General features: G+C 43.6%; 1 protein-coding gene across 3 annotated transcripts in view; it reads left to right on the forward strand.

Moving 5' to 3' along the window:
• Positions 1-18531, forward strand: part of DNM3 (dynamin 3) — a 387192-nt gene extending 368661 nt beyond the window's left edge. For 2 of the 3 annotated variants that reach the window (XM_033092677.1, XM_033092678.1), the window contains one exon: positions 17393-18531. In XM_033092677.1, coding sequence (XP_032948568.1) covers positions 17393-17462 — 70 coding nt within the window. In that variant the 3' untranslated portion in view covers positions 17463-18531. Of the gene's footprint in view, positions 1-3996; positions 4300-17392 lie in introns of those variants that run through there. The other variant, XM_033092679.1, reaches the window with a different exon arrangement.
• Positions 18532-19000: the final 469 nt, after the last annotated feature.

Here is a 19000-nt window from a genome sequence, read left to right on the forward strand (position 1 = left end):
TCAAGATATGCACCAGGTGTATCATTTAGAGATTTTGCAAGTGGAAGGAATTAGGGTTTTTGTTTTTTGTTTTTTAATCAATAACACATTTTAAAAGGAAAGAAAATTAGCCCATCTAGAAAATTAATGTTTCAAAATTCAATTCAGAGGATTAAAATATGTGCGTGCCCCGTGAAGGAAAACCTTGCTGTGCGTGGACTATAAAAGCAGACATGAGTTCCACCCACCCATGAAGCCTAAGTCACCTCACCCTCTGATCAGGGCGCTTACATTTATTTCGATCTTCAGGGTATTGGGTGTAATGAAGAGAAGGGGCCTCTTAAGCTAGTACACAAAGAGTGGTGTAGCAGGAATAGCAGGGGGTGTGAGATCAGAAGACCTGGTTTGCCACTGGCCACGGGGAACTGATTCAGCTCTGAGCCGGGAGCTACTTGTGCCTGCAACAGGAACAAATCCAGCAAGACCATTGCCCAGACCACTCGAGATGAGGTCTTTTAAAGAGTCTGAGACCCTGTAAAGCACTGTGGCCATCACCGTTGTCATCGTCTTGGCCCTAATCAAAGAGGACGTCTGTACTCTCCAACCTGTGTGTTTTGTCCTCTACACTCAGTAGGTTTGGCTTATAATTAATTCGGCACTGAGCTCCACGTCCAGTAATAATGGTAAGAGCAGTAGCTAACATTTCTTGTGCTCTCCGTATCTGCTGGGCAGTGTCCTCCGAACACTGCAGGCACATTTTTGTTTACAGCTCACAATGACCCACTGAGACATGTCAGGATCCATTTTGCAGACAGACAGGCACAGGGCTTGAGCAGTGTGCCCAAAGCTGCTCGGCCAGGCCCAGAAGAGCTGGGCTTTCACCCCAGGCTGTCTGACCGAGGAGTCCGTCTCACAACCACACCACTGGCGTTTCTCAGCCTCGACTCTGCTGACATTTTTGTTGTAGGGCGCTCTCCTGTGCGTTTTGGGATGTTTAGCAGCATCCTGGCCTCTTCCCATGAGATGTCACTTGCACTCTCCCAGCTGTAACTGCGAATCATGTCTCCAGACATTGTCAGTGCAAGGGGTGGAAAGGGGTAAACCTCCCCGCCCCCTGGAGAACCACTGCACTTGCAGTATTCAAAAGCCTTTCCCTCCCATGTGAAAAAACATAAAATGTCAGTGCTGGGCCTCAGGACAGGCAAGATTCAATGATTGTTTTAGGAAACCTCACATTGACTGGGAAAGTGAGGAACGAGGCCCCTGGGGGCGGAGTGTTGGGGGTAGGAGACAGGGGTCCCATCCAGGAACCCGGAAGCTGGCCGTTTTGTCTGTTCAGCTACAAGAAGGAACCAGAGCAACCTGCTGGTTGGTACCTGCCCTGGGAATGAACATGCATGTCTGCCTGCTCGCTTGGCTGCGTTCGCTCCTGGTTTCAGGGGAGCCGGCTTGCCAGTGCCCTTCTGGGGTAACTGTAGAATGCTGAACTGATGTGTTAAGCAGGGTGGGGTCACCTTGGGTATTTCTCAGCTCCCACCAGGAAGGTCGGGGCAGGAATCTGTAGCCCACACCAGAGAAGGGGAGCTCCAGGTTTAATGCGTCTGTGTTGGGGGATTTATAGGACAACCGTTGTGTTATTCGACATTTCTAGAATATTCTCAAGTTTGAGCCAGGCTTAACTTGATCTGGCCTTGCAAAAAGTCTCAAATGTAAAACAGAACTGGGAGTTCAGAGTGAAAGAGGAAAGTTGGTGGTTTTGTGCTGAGTCTCCAAGTTTCAGGCCAGTGTATCGCATTGGGAGGGAAATCCCTGGGGGGCGGGGGCGGGGAGGGGGGCACCTGAGGGAGAGCAAGAAAGACTCTGTCAGGATCCTTATGCCTATTAAAGTTTAGCTTTAGATGGAGAATTCTGACCACATAAAATCTGTTTTTAATAAAAGCCAGAGCAGGAATCTTACCAAATGCAAGCCAGAAATGAGGTTTAAGATTTCAAAAAAAGAAAGAGAAAAAGAAAGACAAAGATGAAAGAAAGAAAGAGAGAGAGAGAGAGAGAGAGAGAGAAAGAGAGAGAGAGAGAGAGAAAGTTAGTTAGTTGAAGGAAGCTCTTGTTGAAATTTCACCTTGTTCTATTGATTTATATTTTCTCTTTTCCCTCTGTGATTTGCCTCCATTTTCTCTATTAAAATTTTTTTTGAAAGTTGAAATGCCATTATCCATCTTCCCCAGGAAAATAACTTTTAGCTTCATGAGAAGGACGTTTTGATTTTTTTTTTCTCCCCAGTTCTTTTCTTTCTTAAGGGCCCTTTCTCCTCTTTTATCTGAAACCAGAAACTCATAAGGTGACAAGACAGCATGAGCAGTGTCCCGCCAGCTCCCAGGGGGACTTTAATCTCACAAAGGCCATAACTGAACTTTTCAGAGGCAAAAGGCTGATGTTCAGCGTGTGCTTGTGCATAGTTTTCTTCTGGATAACTCGCGACTTCATTAGCATGTTATGATCTTGACCTTTAAGAGCCTATATACTTTTATTTTAACCCTATTCAAAGGTAATAAAAGTACTTGCAGTTGTGCAGAGACCATGAGCCTTCTGCTCTTTAAAAAACAAAGACAAAAACCAAAAATTATTATTCTCTCTTTCCACGACCATGTAAAGGAAGAGGAAGGAGAGAGGCTGGTGGAGTCGTTTTTTTGGCCCAGCTTTTCTCCGGGGCTCAAGCTGTTCTGGTTTATGTGCGTGGAGCTTTTCAGGGAGGGAGCTGGAAATATTGCAAACGACATGCCTGTTTTAATTAATTCCACCTGAACTAGGGGAGCGTCTCTGTCCCAAGGAGACTCCGCAGTATGGCTGCTTCTGTCCCAGTAACTTGAGTGCACACAAATCCGATTTGTGGAACACTGTCTCCTGCCAGGATGTGCGGCTCGTGCCCTCCCCTGTCACCCCGCACAGCTTCTCTGAAGGGGCTAAACCCAGTTGGAAATTCCCAGCCAGTAGAGTCCTTGTTTAGCAAGGTGATCTTAAACAGACACCATCACCTCTTTAGGGGCCCCGCTTTCTTACTGGAGGACGCTATTCGTCGTCAAACCCTGACTTTAGGGCTGATGTAGCTATTTTCGGTTACAACTTCTTAAAATTAGTTAATTGGGAATCACAGCCTGGGACATTACCAGAACAAATGAACTGAATCAGACTGTGTTTTTCCTGGCAGCAGCCGACTCTGGCATTATTTCATTCATTTGTCTTCTCCCCTTTCCTTGGACTAAGCTCTTTTGCAATGGTCAGAAGGGGATAAGGGTGGGAGGAAGGGTCTCTGTCCAAACAAACTTCATTTACCTCATCACCCAATCATCTATTTTTAAAAAATGTTGAAAAATAGAAGTGCTTTCTTCTAACCACCCTTGTCACCAAGTCCGATGGTGTCTTTTGAAAATGGCAAAACTGAATCATAGGAAAGGATTTGGCTTTTACTCCAGCTCATCCACATGACAAAAACACAACATGGAAACCAAGAAACGCTCCATTGAAAGTCCCTGCTGAGCCCCACGAGGAAGCTGACATCCCGGTATTACGTGGGCGGCCCTGGGGTAGCGTCCAGACTATCCCAAGGGTCCCCAGTTGTGCCCGTCTCGTGTGTGATTTAGGTGGTTTCCCTGACTTTCTCCATGGCACACTCTGAGTCCCTTGTTCTCCGTGACGTTACTAAACCAACCATGGCAGAACATATGTAAAATCCCCTACCTAAAGAAATAGCGAGTGCATTCATTTTCTGTTCTTTATGGAGGTAAAGCCATTTGGTTCTCTTTACACTCTAATCTCGTTGCGAACATTTGACCTCGATGCCCTGCTGGGTTGTGTCTCCCTTACATATTTTATATGTTGATTCAATTGATAGTTAACACAGAATCCCTTTCACTTACAGGTAAAGCCTCCTTGTTTTGTTTTTTTAGCCAGTCCCCCAAAGTTTGAATAAGGACAAACCCACAATTCTTATGAGTGTGTCTTTGCCTCCCTAACACCAAGGTTTGGAGCCATGAAGGATGAAGCTGCCGAACCTTGAAGTTGGGGTCAGGTCCATGGACAGTTAAGCGACTCACGTGACTAGGCTGTGTCTAACTCCCCCACAGGCACGTTCCGGGGACCTCCTGACTTTCTCCCTCCTCAACAGTCTTCTAAGAGTGGGACTCCTTTTAGCAGCTGAGTGCCATTCGGACAAATGATGAATTCGTCTTGTGATTTCTGATTTCAGCCGTGAGCTTTCTGTTTTCTCCACCATCCTTTCCACTTAAAGAACAAACAAATAAATTCATGATTAGGTTTTCTGAGTTTTGAGGGACCCGTGTTTATTTTTAGCAATTTGGATTTAAATCAAACAAAGATTTTTTCTTCCATAGGTATGATGACGAATAATAGAAACCACTTGAGGTGTTCTCTCTGATTTTTAATATTTAAGGCATGTCGTGAGGCTCCCGTGTTACAAAAATGTGTTCCTGAAATCCTGAACGTAATTAATAATTTGTCGCAGGTTTAACATGCATTGTCAACGTGCTTACTAAATTTTGCCGAAAACACAAATTTGGCCACAAGCTGTTCACTAAAGAAAACGTCCCATTTAATTTAAGCCCCCTCCGTTAATTCTCCCATCAAAATCATTCAAATTCCACAAGGATTCTGGTTGTAACACGATATTTCACTGCGGTGAATCAATGGTTAATGTCAAAGCTTTTCATTCTTCAGGTCTTGGTTGCAATCTGGTTTAAGTGAAAGGCAAATGCGTCTGGTGGTTTCCTCCTTGGGTCCAGCACACTTGAGTCTGCTGTGCACGGACACCTCCATGCTGCCACAGCTCAGCATGGCTGGCAGTCTGTGTAGGCCAGGCCCCTGCCAGCATTCTGAGGACCAGAATCCGGGAGCTGTGCAGATGTGTCCTGGTAGACGTCAGACTGCCTTTCTGTTTTCAGTGCGTCCTTTGTCTTACTTTTCCAGACACCCGAGGTTGCAGGAGCATAAAAGAGAAAGGGAAATAAGAAAGGATCTCTAGGAAGCAAGTACAGGCAACATCAATGCCGGCAGGCAGCAGCCGGCAGTAAATCTGACAAGATGCCACCGGTAGCCCGGTGGTAACTGGCGTTAAGTTAACCAGACAACACTGCTTCCACGTCCCATGACAAATAATAGCAAATCGCTCTGTCATTGTTCTCTTTGGGGCTCCAAGCTACTCAGCGTCAACCATTGCAGGCAAAGCCTTTCTGAGTTTCAGGGTACCCAGCTCTGCCCTGGGTTTTACCTGATTGATGGAGGAAGACAGCCCGGACGGCAGTCTGGCAAAAGAGCCACTGACCAGTGAAAAATGCACAGTAAATGATTATTATTCTTCCTGTAGCCAGTCAGCAGCGAACTATCACCAGTTGGAATCTGCTGAATGTTCCTATACACAAGTTGATGTCAGCTCAAAGAAAAGAAAAGAAAAAAGTTCTACCCAGTGTGAGCAGACGCACGGCCTGTAGACAGACAAGCTAGAACGTCTATTTCTTCACTGCCCTCTTTTGTCTCTCTCGCTGTGAGAAAAGAATGATTTTCCAGGGAAAACCTTCCCGTCTGGACAGTGAGGGTTCAATGGCGTGCTTTTCAGTGACTTCAGAGATTCATGGCACAACATGGTTCCTGGCTTTTTCACCTTGAAATTTTATCCAAGCAGCACATTACAGGAATGAGATGCCGGGTGCCTCTTCCTTCCCTCTGATTTATCAGCTACAGTGAAAGAGTAGAGCGACATTTAGCTTACCGGGGGTTGCGTTAGCCGATAAACAGCCAGGAAATTAAACACAAAAAATGGAAATGCTGCATCTTTCGTTCAGAACGTGCTTTAAATGCCGAAGAGTGAGAAGAGAGTTGAGGATTGAGCTGAGGGTTTGATGGCTTTTGTCTGCGTGTCATAACTTTAGTGTTGCTTAAACACAGAATTGTTAAATGCCCGACTCTGAAACCCTTTAGCTTCCTCGAGCCAACATACCGTATTGAAAGCGTTGTGTGGGGGGACCTCTGAATCTCAACTCGTATTTACACCCTTTAGTTGCCAAATGAAATCCATCTGGCTTACCATATGCTGTCGCCAAAAGATTATTACACTTTTGGGCTGGCCAGTATTTTTAAGTACCGGGGGAAAAGGGCGGTGCTGGAAGGGCCTTAGGTTTGAGAGAATCTGCATGTGTCCTGCACTGCCGGTTGCATACGCCACATTGCCGGTATTTAGAGGAAGTCTGGATCCTGTGGCCTCTCACACCCAAAATGGAAGCATTTCTCCACAGGAGAAGGTCTGAGGCCACACAGTCTTCAGGCAGCCCTCATCGTGGTATGGCCCTTTCTTTTCCTTCTGGCTGCTTTTCAGCCATCAGAGCCACATGATAGGCAAAACCACAAATAAAAGTGCTCTAATTTCTGGAATTTTTTTTTTTTTAACTATTCCCATAAATACTAGGAAATGTCCACTCCTGTTTTCCAGTCAAAATTATCATCTCCCATGAATTGTAGAAAGAACACATTCCATCCAAAGATTAGGGGGAAAAAATGCTTAGTCAAAATGGCAAATCAGTCATCATCACTGGCAAGGCCGGGCCTGCTTGACTTCAGTTGCTCAGACACAGGGAAGAATTCCACATCTTCGTCAAGTCAACACTTTCCCCCATTGGGATTAGTTTAAGCACAGAAAACATAGGGTAAGATGCAGATACGGCTCTTACTGCTCTTATGGGAACCTAGTTCATGTGCAAGTGAATATAAAGTTCAGAAACAAGCTCCATTCCTTCCCTGTATTTTTGTGGAAGGGCTGACGAACCAGCTGAGAGGGAGAAGGTAAAGACGTGGGTAACCACCAACTATATATACCACCACAAATGAGTCCCCAAGTCTCCAGGGCAGTCTTGAAAGCCAAGAGGGGCCGAGATGCTGTGAGAAGGCCTCGGGTGGCTTTGAGTTATGACATAGAAAATGATCTTCTATGATCACATATACCAGTTGCCTCCGCCATGGAAATATCCCCGGTATTTAGTTTCAGATTTCCATGAAGTAGCTTTATCTGAATTTAGTTGGGTCAGTATATATCCCATTCATCTAGAATGAAACCTCTTACAAGAGTAGGAGATGAGAAAGACTTTTAAAGGTATCTTGCAACCCAGAGAGTCTGAAATGAAATTGTTCCACTTGGACATGCATATTTATGTAAGATATATTTTGTATTAAAAGCGAATGAAAGCTTTCCCTCCAATAAATCTACCCTCAGTGTCAAGGTCAAAGGCCTTGCCTGGAAAGTCAGAACACTGCTGTCCCTTTAGACCACCATTCATGGACGAGAAGCGGTAAAAACTGAAGAAAAGGTCCACTCATTTTTAGCACAAATAGAATTTCTTTTTGCCTCTTAGTAGGGTTGGAAAAATATATTAATAACTCCAGTAGTAAAACTTCATGTGAGGCCACTTCTACCTGAATCATTGCCTCTTGGGGTGGAAAATTAAGGAAACATTAGTAAATGTGTTCCGTGGCGGAAGCACTGCAGTGACGTTCCTCCACGTCCCTGGACCTAATGTCAAATTACGCCGTGCTGCCCAGTCCATTCGAAAGAAAGCGAACTTGGAGTTTTAGCTCCGACAGTGGTGGTAACAGCACTCAGGGTGGATGTTCCTGGGCCAGAAAAATCCCTGTGACTCACGAGTAGACTTTCACTTCCTTACATGCCCTGTAGTTCCGTTTAGGAAATCTGTAAATGAGGCATCCGATACGAGTGCTTGATTTGTTTTAGTATTTCAACCACACTAAATTACCCCCATTACCCTCATAATGCTTCATCCTTGAAAACTAATAAAAATGCTAAAAACTCATTGTAAAGCACAGTATCTTGGACTAAATATGTTGAAAGAGTTTCTTTTGCTCAAAACTTTGGTACGTGACTGATGACGTCTTACAGATTTCCTTCTTTTTTACTACACTTGTCTCCTCCAACCCGGGACCCTTTCTCCTTATGAGACTATTCGGTACCTATTGTTCAGTCAGAGTCTTCTAGGTGACTGAGCAGCCCATGGCACACTCATGCCAATGACTTTTGGCAGGGGCCTTCCAGGGGCCCTCCCTGTAGAGCAGGAAGTCTCAGGAAAACACTCCTGAGGGTCACAGAGAGTATACTTTCATAGTCTCCACAGACTGTTCAGTTTTCAGTTAAACTGTTGTTTTTATCATTAAAGTTTGCTTTCTTTCTTTTTTTTCCCCTATGTATCTCATACCACTTGTTAAAGAGCATCTGGAGATGTAAAAACATGTAGCTAGAATAAGGAAGGTATCACTGACTGTTGTCTCCAGTTCAGAAAGCAGCGCTTAATTGAGAAGGCCAGGCTTTCCACCATTTCTCCTTACTGCACTCTCACGGCTCTCCTGCTCTGTACTCCAGGCATTCCGATTTCCCCATCTCTCCATTGGGCTCTACCTCCAGTTACACAGGACAGTCTGCCTTTAGTAACTTAGGTCGGACACCTGCCTTCTAGCCAGGTTGGTCAGGCCAGCAAGATGAGGTCATAATCAGAAGAAAACATTGTGGTTCTTTGGCCTCATCCACGGACATTATTCGAAACGGTTTTCTGTGAGGGGGAAGAGACCTGCTTTGAGACCCCCTTGGTCTAACATTCTGTAGGAGTGTGGAGAAACAAAACTGCACATTTTTTTTATCCCTTTGAGAATAATGGAAATGTAAATCATAGCTGCCTTTCTTTGCCTTGCCTTTCAGTGATGTTTACAGACAGACATATTAGAAATGAGAGCCTTTCGTTTGTAAACATTTTGGCTTTACTTTCCCCAAGTTCAGCCATCTTCTTAAGCACAGCTCCCCTGGCCATCACGGCAGTGTTTTCCTAAAACTATATTTTGTGAACTCTTTCTCCAGGATGATGGCAGTTTTTGTAAGACAGATGCCTAAAAGACATATGGTTTTCATAGATTTTTCCGTCTAGACTACCTTTATTTAGTGACTTTCAGTCTTGAATTGGTCTAGTTAAAGTTTCTGTAGGAGCTTGTATAAAAATTTTAAATGTGGGGCATACCATTAAGGTGTAAAACAAAAAGTTTGACTTCTTATTGGCGAGAGATTAAAAGGGATTGGTTGAAAATTTCCTTCAGGTTAAGTAATTCTGATCGTCCTGTATGCCCAAGCGTCTTTTCAGCTCCCACAACGCTGCCCCAAATGGAAAGGCTTGCCCTACAAATCTGGTAGCTGTTAAATTCATATACTTCTCACTGTTTTCCTGAGTAAATTCTTTGTGTTGTAGTGTGTGTGCGTGCGTGTGTGTGTGTATGTGTGTCTTTCTGCAGACTCTTTACATGGCCCCGGAGGGACATATGATTTCTTGCCCTTTTAGCACCAGTTGTTACAAACACAGCATTTCCCTCATTTTCAAAAAGCGCCCAACAAGCCACTGAGTAAAGGAGATGGAATATGGAGGAGTGTTTGCAGTGCCTCCAACCACCGAGGAAAATTCCGTTTTAAAATGCGGTTTTTGAGCCAGTGTCAAAGATGCATTTAGAGACAATGTGACACTTTAAGAGGAAAATAATTACTTCTAGACTTGCCCCGATATCGGCCTTTTGCTCCCTCTTTTGTAAGAGCTAATGCCACAGCCCCAGCTCCAGTTCAGAGGCAGCAGAACACGGAGACCCGGGGAAGGGAGCAAATGGGGGCCGGCAGTCTCTACCAGTATCATCACTTGGCTGCACGCTGAGCATTTAATTGGACTTAGTCACATATTTGTCCACTGACATGGCAGCTTGCAAGGCACACTGCCTCTGTTTTTCTCCGTTTGCCTTCAACTTGTTTTTGTTTTTGAACTTCGAGCTCTAAAGCATGTTAGAGCTCCTCCTGCTGGAATATTTTGTAATCGCGGGGCTTGTAAGTAGTAAACGGTAGCTTTGTCTCCATTTCTGCCCCTTGGACTCCCATTAAGTGACTAGGAAAATATGACCTGGTGCATTGAAAACTGGCCTTTTCAGTCACCGGGTAACATGGTCAGGCAGAGATGAGATGTTGGTGCAACATCCCTTTTCAGATTCCTCACACTCTGTTTCTTTGTTTCAAAAAATAGAAAGAATTGGGACGTTAACGTTCCCCGTCAGTTATTTCTAATTCCATATTGGCAGCCCCTGAGGTAAGGCCCGGAGTCACACAGCCATGCCTGAAAGGTTCTTGCGGTCTCTCAGAAAGGGGCAAAAAGTCTTCCCACCTTTCCGCAGCAGAAAGGGACGTTGTTCTGGTTTTATAGAGAGATTCCACTGTTGCCTGGTTCCTCCCCACCCCTGCTGCTTTTTCTTTTCTCCCCATCTCGAGGTGACAAAGGAATGTGCATCTCAGGAGGGGAAGCTTGCCTCTCCCAGTAGCTCCTTCTTAGCACCTCCTTCCCAACCTCTCCTCCTTCCCCCAAAGGGGTTGGCTGACTTGGCCAACCCCTTCCCCTGGTGCCGGGGTGGGAGTGAGGGGAAGGGCAGGGAGAAGAGGACAGAAGAAGGGGAAGAGGGTTAGAAATAGTTTTACTCCCGCTGCCGTCAGTGGGACTAGGTTTCCACAGCATGTAAGTTCTTGGAGATCTCTTTGGGGTTTTCTCACAACAGAGAAAAAGAAAGAGAGAGAGGAGAGAGAAGGGAGGGAAAGAAGAAGAGACAGAGGGTAGAAAGGAGGAGAGGAGGGGGGAGGAGAAAAGAAAAAAAGGTCCTCAGAAGGGACATTGCCTAACTCCGTTCCATAGCCTGGTGTGTGCGACGCTCTTTAAAAATCATATTCTTTCTCTCTGTGTAGTTTTCTCACTTCTGCAGTCCTCCTGCCCTCTACGCCTTTGCATTTCTTTCAGTCTTTTTCTCCACCCAGCTTATCTGTTTGTTGTCAGTGATGCTGTGCAGAGGCTAAAATATAAAAAGTTAATCTTAAGAGTAATGTGCTTTTTAGGAATCGTATTTTAAAACAACCGAACACCCTCCCTCTAAGTCATCTGTTGTATGAGTTAGGACTTAGAGCAAAACAAGTAATTTTGACATTTGCAATAAAGAATAAGACAGCACTTGCTTTCTCAAACTGACAGCACTTTTTCCAGCTTTCTTCCCTTCGCACAAACTATTTCCTACTCCTCGAATGCCAGTCCCCGCCACTTTCCCTGTTTTCTGGAAGTCCTTTCAACCCCCGCCCCCCAACCTCCTCCCAATTCCAGGCTAAGACTCCAGATGTCCCTCAGACTCCCGAGGCAGGGGGATCCTGTCATAGCACCAAGCCGACTGTTGTCACTGTTTACTTTGCTCCCTCCCCATCTCGACTAGGAACTCCTGGGCAGTGACTACATTAATTTCGGTACCTCTACGTCTTAATGCAGAACCTAATACGTACACAGGGCTTTTGGCGGGAATGAAGGAAAATGCCAAAGGAGTCAACAGGCAGTACTTAATCAAAATTTATTTTGGAATCAGCCCGCTATTGAGTGTCCTTTAAGAAACAATGTAAACACAAACATTCCGTGTCCTGTTCTCTTCTATCCAAAACCTTGCCCAAGTGAATGCTATCATAAAATTCTTCTTACAAATCATAAACTGAGCAGAGTTCACGGGGGAAGATCCTCTTTTAAATGCCTTGGTGCTATCGCCACAGATGTGGGCATTTTAGTATACCATCCCTGGGGGGCGGGTCCGAGTCCCATCTTTAAGGTAGTGGAAAGGTAGGTGATATAGTACCATTTATCTCAGAGACTAATTTATACAGGATATTATGTGTTTGTATCATCAAATAAAAACTGTGGGCTGTTTTTTCTCCTCGTGTCCTTTTTCAAATTCCATTAATTGATTCATACTTTCCCAGTGACATATGTTAGAAAATCATGGGTTGATTTTCACAGGGGAAAGAAATGCTGGCTCTAATATGTAGCAGGAATCACATTAGAGAATTCCTTCCACCCTTTCAATGGGCTCCAAGTCCTATGTTCTTTCCAGCATCTACTGTAAACTATTCTTGGACCGTGTTGGCTCACTCTGTTACTAAAGCTGAAAAGGCCAAAAAAATGTGTTGGATAGCATCCTATAGTATTTTTCATAATACACTACAAAATATTATCTTCCATGTGGACAAAATCATGACTGCTAGAGCATTCTTCTGAACTCGTCCTTGTCCTTTGTCCATATGTAAAACCCGCCCGGGGAATAAAGGCCCCACATAGGGAGCAGAGCATATCCATAGGCACAACAAGCACAGTGCTGACGTTTAAAATGCTGCATCCCAGAATCCATCCTCATAGAGCAAGCAGTCACAAGGGGAAGGCCTGCGCCACGGCTCGCTGCCTTTCCTTTCCAGCTGGAGGGGGGCTCCTGTCTGATCTGTGCTTGGGTATAGCCACTCACTCATGTTCTTTGCACTACGAGTTAGCACACTGCCTCCTGCAGGTGCTGTGGAAAGCCGCAAGCAGGACAAGGAGTAATCTCAGTTCATAGGAAATTCACATTGTTCTTCCGATGACAAACTAGGTTTTAATATACGTGCCTCAAACTTTGAAAAACGATCCAAGGAGTAAGGAATTCAGGAGGGTCGTGCAGAAGCAAGGATTTCGGTCCCTGGGAGGGAGATGGCTGCGGGGACCCTCTAACCCAGCTGGCTGGTGCCGCCAGAGGCAATCATTGTCTGGAGCTGCTCACGATTTTAGAAAACTCAGCGGCACTTTTTGTGTTTGTCCGCTTTTGTTTTCTAAGAAATTTGCCACATGTAGCCAAAAGAAAGGAGGTGTCTTATTTCTTGTGGTTTAGTAGACAAAACCCTTTTCTTTTTGTGGGGGGACCTGTTTCATCAATAAGATAAAAAAGTTGGGCAAGTTGATATCAGATTCTCATGGATCCTAGAAACCTGAGATGTGTAACACTCCCTGGATGCTAAGCGTAAATATATATAAATTTAATTTTTGAGAGAGGTATATTTTAAAACTTCAATTATGTTTAATAAGTAGAACTTGTGTTATTTAAAAAGCCTATTGCATATCCTTTTGCATGCAAATAACTACCCTCTTAGGCAGATATCTTCCCTGTAGAAGTGTCAATCTCTGTACATCTTTTTTTTTAGGGTTTTTTTTTTTTTTGGTTTTTTTTTTTTGGTTTTTAATCTGGGTTCACCCAGCTAATTAGGGCTGGACTCGAAACCATATGCTCTCCAAAAATGAGAATCTGTAGTGCACATTAGACATGCTTGCTTTCTGTGCTTACTGCCACTCTCATAAGCAAACAGGCTTCCCCAAGCAAGTGGTTAGTCTGGTGATGACTAACCAGAAAACTACTGTAGTATAGTATTCTGGTCTTTACAAAATAAACCTAACGCTGATTTGACCCATACTTAAGTCTAATTCCCAAAGTTATCAAGGTGTTTCTACAACCATTTCTTCATCCTTCCTAAGACTTTTTTCCCCCAGCACTTTCTCTTACTACTTGTACTTTATCTGGCAAGTGGATTGAATTGCTAATAAAGCAAGGTCAGAATTCCGTATTATGGCTTAGAACAGTGGTTTTCAAAGCCTCGTCCCAGGACTAGCCATGTCAGCATCATCTGGGAATATGCTAGAAATGTCTCACCCCATTAGAAACTCTGTGTGGGACCCAGAAACCTGCTTTAACAAGCCCTCTGGGGGACTCAGGCGCCCCGTCCAGTTGACGAACACTTTGCCTTGGGACATGCCAGTGTAACTGCTAAAAGGAAGAATCCTGGAGTGGCAGTCAGGAGACCATGGTTTGAGCATGGGAGAGGGAGGACAGCGAGCTACACAGCCCCAGTCAGGCTCACGCATTTATCAGTCGGATAGTTCCCACTTCCCGTCCTGAGGGCAGGGCAGAAAGACCCAGCCATCCCAGTCCTCAGGCAAATGCTACCAGGAAGCAAGAAGCTGGAGGGAAGGTGCTTTCCACCTCACCCCGTGTGCTGATGTACTGAAATAGTTTGCCCCCCTCGGCCCTCTCCCAACTCCCGCCAAGATGGGCCTCACATCTGGAACCGTCGGAACCAGCCCACCCAACGGAGAGCAGATAAAATGTCAGTGCTTCCCTTCTTAGAGGACAATCCAAAGAGACAATAAGAAAATCATGCATTCTTCTCTCTTATCAGTGCAGCCAGTTTCTCCCCCTCAATGCCACCCACCCTGGGTGAGCATTTGACTTTCTTTCAAAATTTGTCATTGTCCACAATACTGTAAACAGCCTGTCACTGCAGCTACAAATGTGACTTCCAGTATTACATCTTTCCCTTTGATTTGGGAGCAGAAACATGGCTCTTCCATGGTAACCATAAACCGCCCACACACAACACAGTGTTTCAATAAATACTAAGTGATACAAGACGCCCCATTTCGCTGTAGTGGGCGATTAAGGAAGTTCATTTAACTTCCTTAATGAAGCCCCATCACTAACACAAAGCAACGAAGGAAAACTTGGTACAAAACAAATAACTTCGCTTGGCCCAAAACAAACTGTCTTATGAGGTGATTGTCTTTGGAAACTCTTTGAATGGTTAGGAACTGGACCAATGAAATGAACCTTAACGGTAAACCTTGAACGTTTTTCTGGCATTGAAGTTGGCAACAGCTCAGCAATACTTATGAAGAAAATTCGTGCGGAACATCTTAGAGCTCCTCTTGAATTGCTTTCTGGTGGAGTTTTATACACAGATTATTGGGGGCTTATTGAAATGTTTAAATGATGCTCCTTTCTTCCAGAAGGGTCAAAGGGCTCTTTAAGATTTTTAATTACTGAGTACATAGATGGGTTCCTTTCACCTGAACCTGGGCGTATTTTAAAGATGTCATCATTATTTTTGAGAGGACGTGATAGAAATCTTATCTTTCATTCTTTCAATCATGAATTTGCCACCTAGATATGCAGTGCCTGGGACTCAAAGGAAGGCCCTTAAAGAACTCATCATGGATAAATGCTCTGATTAGTTTATTTGAAGAAAAAAAAATGCTGTGAGCCAAAGAGAATGCTAAGTTCTGGGACACGGGAGTGAATAAGACAAACAAAAGATACGGCCCGTAGCTCTCTGTTCTGGTCTCCTGCCCTCCTTCTTCCTGCACTTGCCATTCTCCTTGTCCTTCTCTTGGCCCGTCAGCATGGTCCCAGGATTGGGGAGGAGATGGATGAGAAGTTATGTGCAGTCAGAGTATTTGAATCTTTCTATTCCCCACCATTGAACTTTTCCCATCAATCCTCGTCACTTAGTCTTCGGTTTCTTTAACCTCGTTAGAGACCTGCATTCTCTTACAACTTTCCAGTTTTATATGCCACAGTGAAAACCATATCTGCCCCTGCTTTGATCACATGATTGTATTTTCAAGCTCCCACTGTAGTTTTATGGTTTGGTTGGTTGGTTGGTTGGTTGGTTGGTTGGTTGGTTGGTTGGTTGTTTTGCCATTGAAATGATTTACTAACAAATAACCTTTGTATCATGGAAAGCTCAGTGGATATCACAAGCATTTATGAGTTGCTTCTTCCAGGAGTAACTTTCATGTATTCAATAGTCAACAAACATTCAGTGGCACCGAGAGGTAGACACTGCAGGAATGTGAAGATGAGAAAAACACAGCCCATTTCTAATCGGGAGAGAAACACATAAATCTAGTGTGATATTACTAATAAGAGTTATGTTGACATGCTATAGAAGCAACTGTGTCAACGTAGAGGAAGGGAGATCAGAGAAGACTTCCCCAAGGTGAGTCTTGAAGGGTGAAGAACAGTTTCAAAAGGCACTGCATGTCACACTGTGCCAAACACTGTATGAAACCCACTAAGTGGACATGACCTCTGGCCTCGAGAATCTTTACATCAAAGGAGAAAATAATGATGCCAGTTCAAGAATCAGAACATAAGTTAAATAAATACGGCCATTTTAAATGAAAATGAGCAATATGTTAGTGAAAGGGGGCGGGGCGTTTTTTTGCATAGTCACAAGTAAAAAGGGATTATGGGAGGATTTTTCCCAGCAGGGAATGGCCAAAACATTTCAGGTGGTCCCAGTAGCCAGTAGCCTTTCTTCGGAAAAAGGATTTGTGTACTCAAATTAAACAGCTAGTATTGACTGGTTGAGTTTTGTTTACAGTGCCTATAAAGTATCTCTAATTACACTTTGAGTGTAAAAATTGAGTACTTGCTTAATAAGAAGACTAGTATAAAATGTTGAATTGGAACGCAACTTCCTCTAATGCTACATAGACTTTTTATTAGTAGCAGGAGGCAAAAGAAACTACTAATATCAATGAGTTTATGCCCGCAATATCTCTTCTGCTTTGATTTTTCCTTGACCATCTAACTTTATTTCATAGCTTTGTGATTTTTTAAAAAAAAAAAAAACATTTCATGATTGTTTTAACTTTTCTAACTTCCGTTCTTCGTATCTGAGAAAGGACATTTGATTTGATCGATTTAGTGTTTCCAACCCAGAAGAAAATTCCCTTTCATGACTGTGATTCCAGAAGGGATCTTCCTGAAAAAGTCAATGACAGAGCTTCATCAGAAGAAAGGTTTGGATATGTAGAATTTGTTGAATTTTGTTGGTTATAAAAATTTACTCCCCAGGATACCACACACAAACTCAGGTACACACAAAAAAAATTGTTAATACATTTAGGAAATAAAAGTGGAAGTTCAGGGAATAAAGAATATTACTTGGTCAAGTTGAGATTCTCAGGTACAGTAGTATTCCATTATCCTGAGTTGGTTTATTCAGCACCCTCAGCGATCAGAAACACAATTACCAACCAGAAAGTGAGCAACCTACTACTAAGTGTAAAACTTTTAGGTACTCACCTGAGCCTACTTATACTTATTGTAGAGAACTCTAAAAACCTTGGTTCTCTGGTTTTCTAGCGCCCAGCAAGTTGGAAGTAAAAAATACAGAACAAATTGGAGAAAGCCACTGCTAGGGTCAATGCGAAGTGGTAACTAACACCCTGACAGGGAGAAAAAGAGGAAGAGTATCACATAAAGGGAAATAATTCAAACCTCATCATCTTCTGAGGCCTAATACACCTTATTAGTTCCCAGAGTAGCGACAACAGTACAGCTCACGCTCCGTGATCATACTCCACTGGCTGAGACAGGCACGGTGTTCTTCAGATGGCTTTTCAGTGATTTAATATTCGTATTAGTATTGGGAGGGATGTCTTCCATTTTGAGAAAGATCTGTGTACGAGAAAAACACCTCATTTTTGTTTTAAAACATGCTAGGTGAATGAAAGAGGGCAGTGTTAAGACTATCGCAGATGGCAACCCTTCCTGCTGGCTGGCTGCGCATGAGCATGTGGGTGATGGCTCTTCCTCCGTGTCTTTGGTTCAGCCTTCTGCTAGGGAGTCTGCCTGTTTCTTCACCTTTCTCTTTCTCTCTTTCTAGCCGGAGACCACCCCCGTCACCAACTCGTCCTACCATAATCCGTCCACTAGAATCCTCCCTGTTAGACTAAACGAAGTATCTGGCGTGGCAATTAATTACTAATGAATTATGCGAAAGCAACATATTTGATAACCATTGCAGTAACTCATGAGTAGTCGCCCGTGTGGACACCAGTAGGCAAGTAACCAGTTTTACTAACGCATTTGTCACTCATCTTCATTGCTCATGGTCTGTCAGACCTTTGGGGTTTGACTCTTGAAAACTGCTGACCCTTCGAGGTTTTATCTGTTACACTGACCAAGGTAGGTGTGTACAGCAGCCTTATACTTTGGGGACCATTTGCCCTTCCTGGCATACATTTTAAATTGCTTTGGACAAGTTTCCCAGGTTACTGACCCGATAGATGGCCCATTAACTATGATGCTTAAGAGATAGGCGATGGTGGGCGGAAACCTCAGCCATACACACTTGTTTTCCCACATTCCGTCTTGGCTGACAAAAATGATGTTTCCGCCTACTCCGTAATGACCCATTTAGATCCTCTTTTCTTCCTCTATTTCATAAGGCTGCTTAGGAAGTAATTTTTTTTTTAAATTAGGATTCCTTAAGACTAAAACTTTTCCAGAAGAGCAAGGTGGTTTGCCAAGGAAAAGTTAATGCATTGCTTGCTCTAGAGAGCTTCTCCGCGTTGCCAGTGTGTTTTGCTTCGTGCTGGAAGCATCTTCAACAGCACATCAGAGCTTGTTTTTCAGTCTTCAGTCAGTAGATTTGGCTAGTTTCAAAATTCAAGGAAGAAGCAAAATGTCTCATCTGGAGAAGTATCTGGAAAAATGTAATTTCTTTATTCACTTATATACTCACCTCCTTATAGGTGACAGTGAAGGTTGACGTGGAAATTACTTACTTTTTCAGACTGGTCTAATTTTAGGCATGGCTAACTATACTTTGACACTAACTCCAGTTTATTTATCTTCTTGGTTGGTTGGAGCAAAAAGATTTCTTTCTTTCCCTGCTAATATGTAATTTCTTCATGTAAAAATGTACCCTACCTTTCAAACAGGTGTAAAGTAATTTTCTATCCATCCTAGGCTTTCTTAATAAGTCTTGAGCCTTACTGACGGGATAACCGCATTTAAAACATGTGGTTTAAATGCTGGAATGGAAAGGAAAGTCATGCAGTTAGAGATGCCATGGTTTAGGGACAGAGTTCACACTTTTATAGTCGTACAACTTCAGAGTCTCTACCAGGTCATTCCAGAAAATGGTTATTAAGACACTGAAATCTAAAGGAAATTGGCAAATTCTAACATTTCCAAAATTTGCAAGAGCCACTTAGCCTGGGGGTTAATAGTTCAGTCTCAAGGCTGAGTTTTAGACTACCTGGGACCAGATTATTAGCATGTAGGAAACAGCCAGAAGCCAGCTGGGATTTTGTCTGCTAACTGTTCCCAGACAGCAGACCAAGTATTCACGGAGGAGCGGCGTCTCATGACACTATTTCATATTCTGCAGAAGTAAATCAGGTTTCACCAACTGAAATGTCTCCCTTTGAAAGCAGCAAACATGATTTGTATGTTAACTTAACTTTAATTTCCTGTGTAGTTTATA

This window comes from Rhinolophus ferrumequinum, chromosome 22 (genome assembly GCF_004115265.2).
Source record: "Rhinolophus ferrumequinum isolate MPI-CBG mRhiFer1 chromosome 22, mRhiFer1_v1.p, whole genome shotgun sequence".
Taxonomy (NCBI): Eukaryota; Metazoa; Chordata; class Mammalia; order Chiroptera; family Rhinolophidae; genus Rhinolophus; species Rhinolophus ferrumequinum.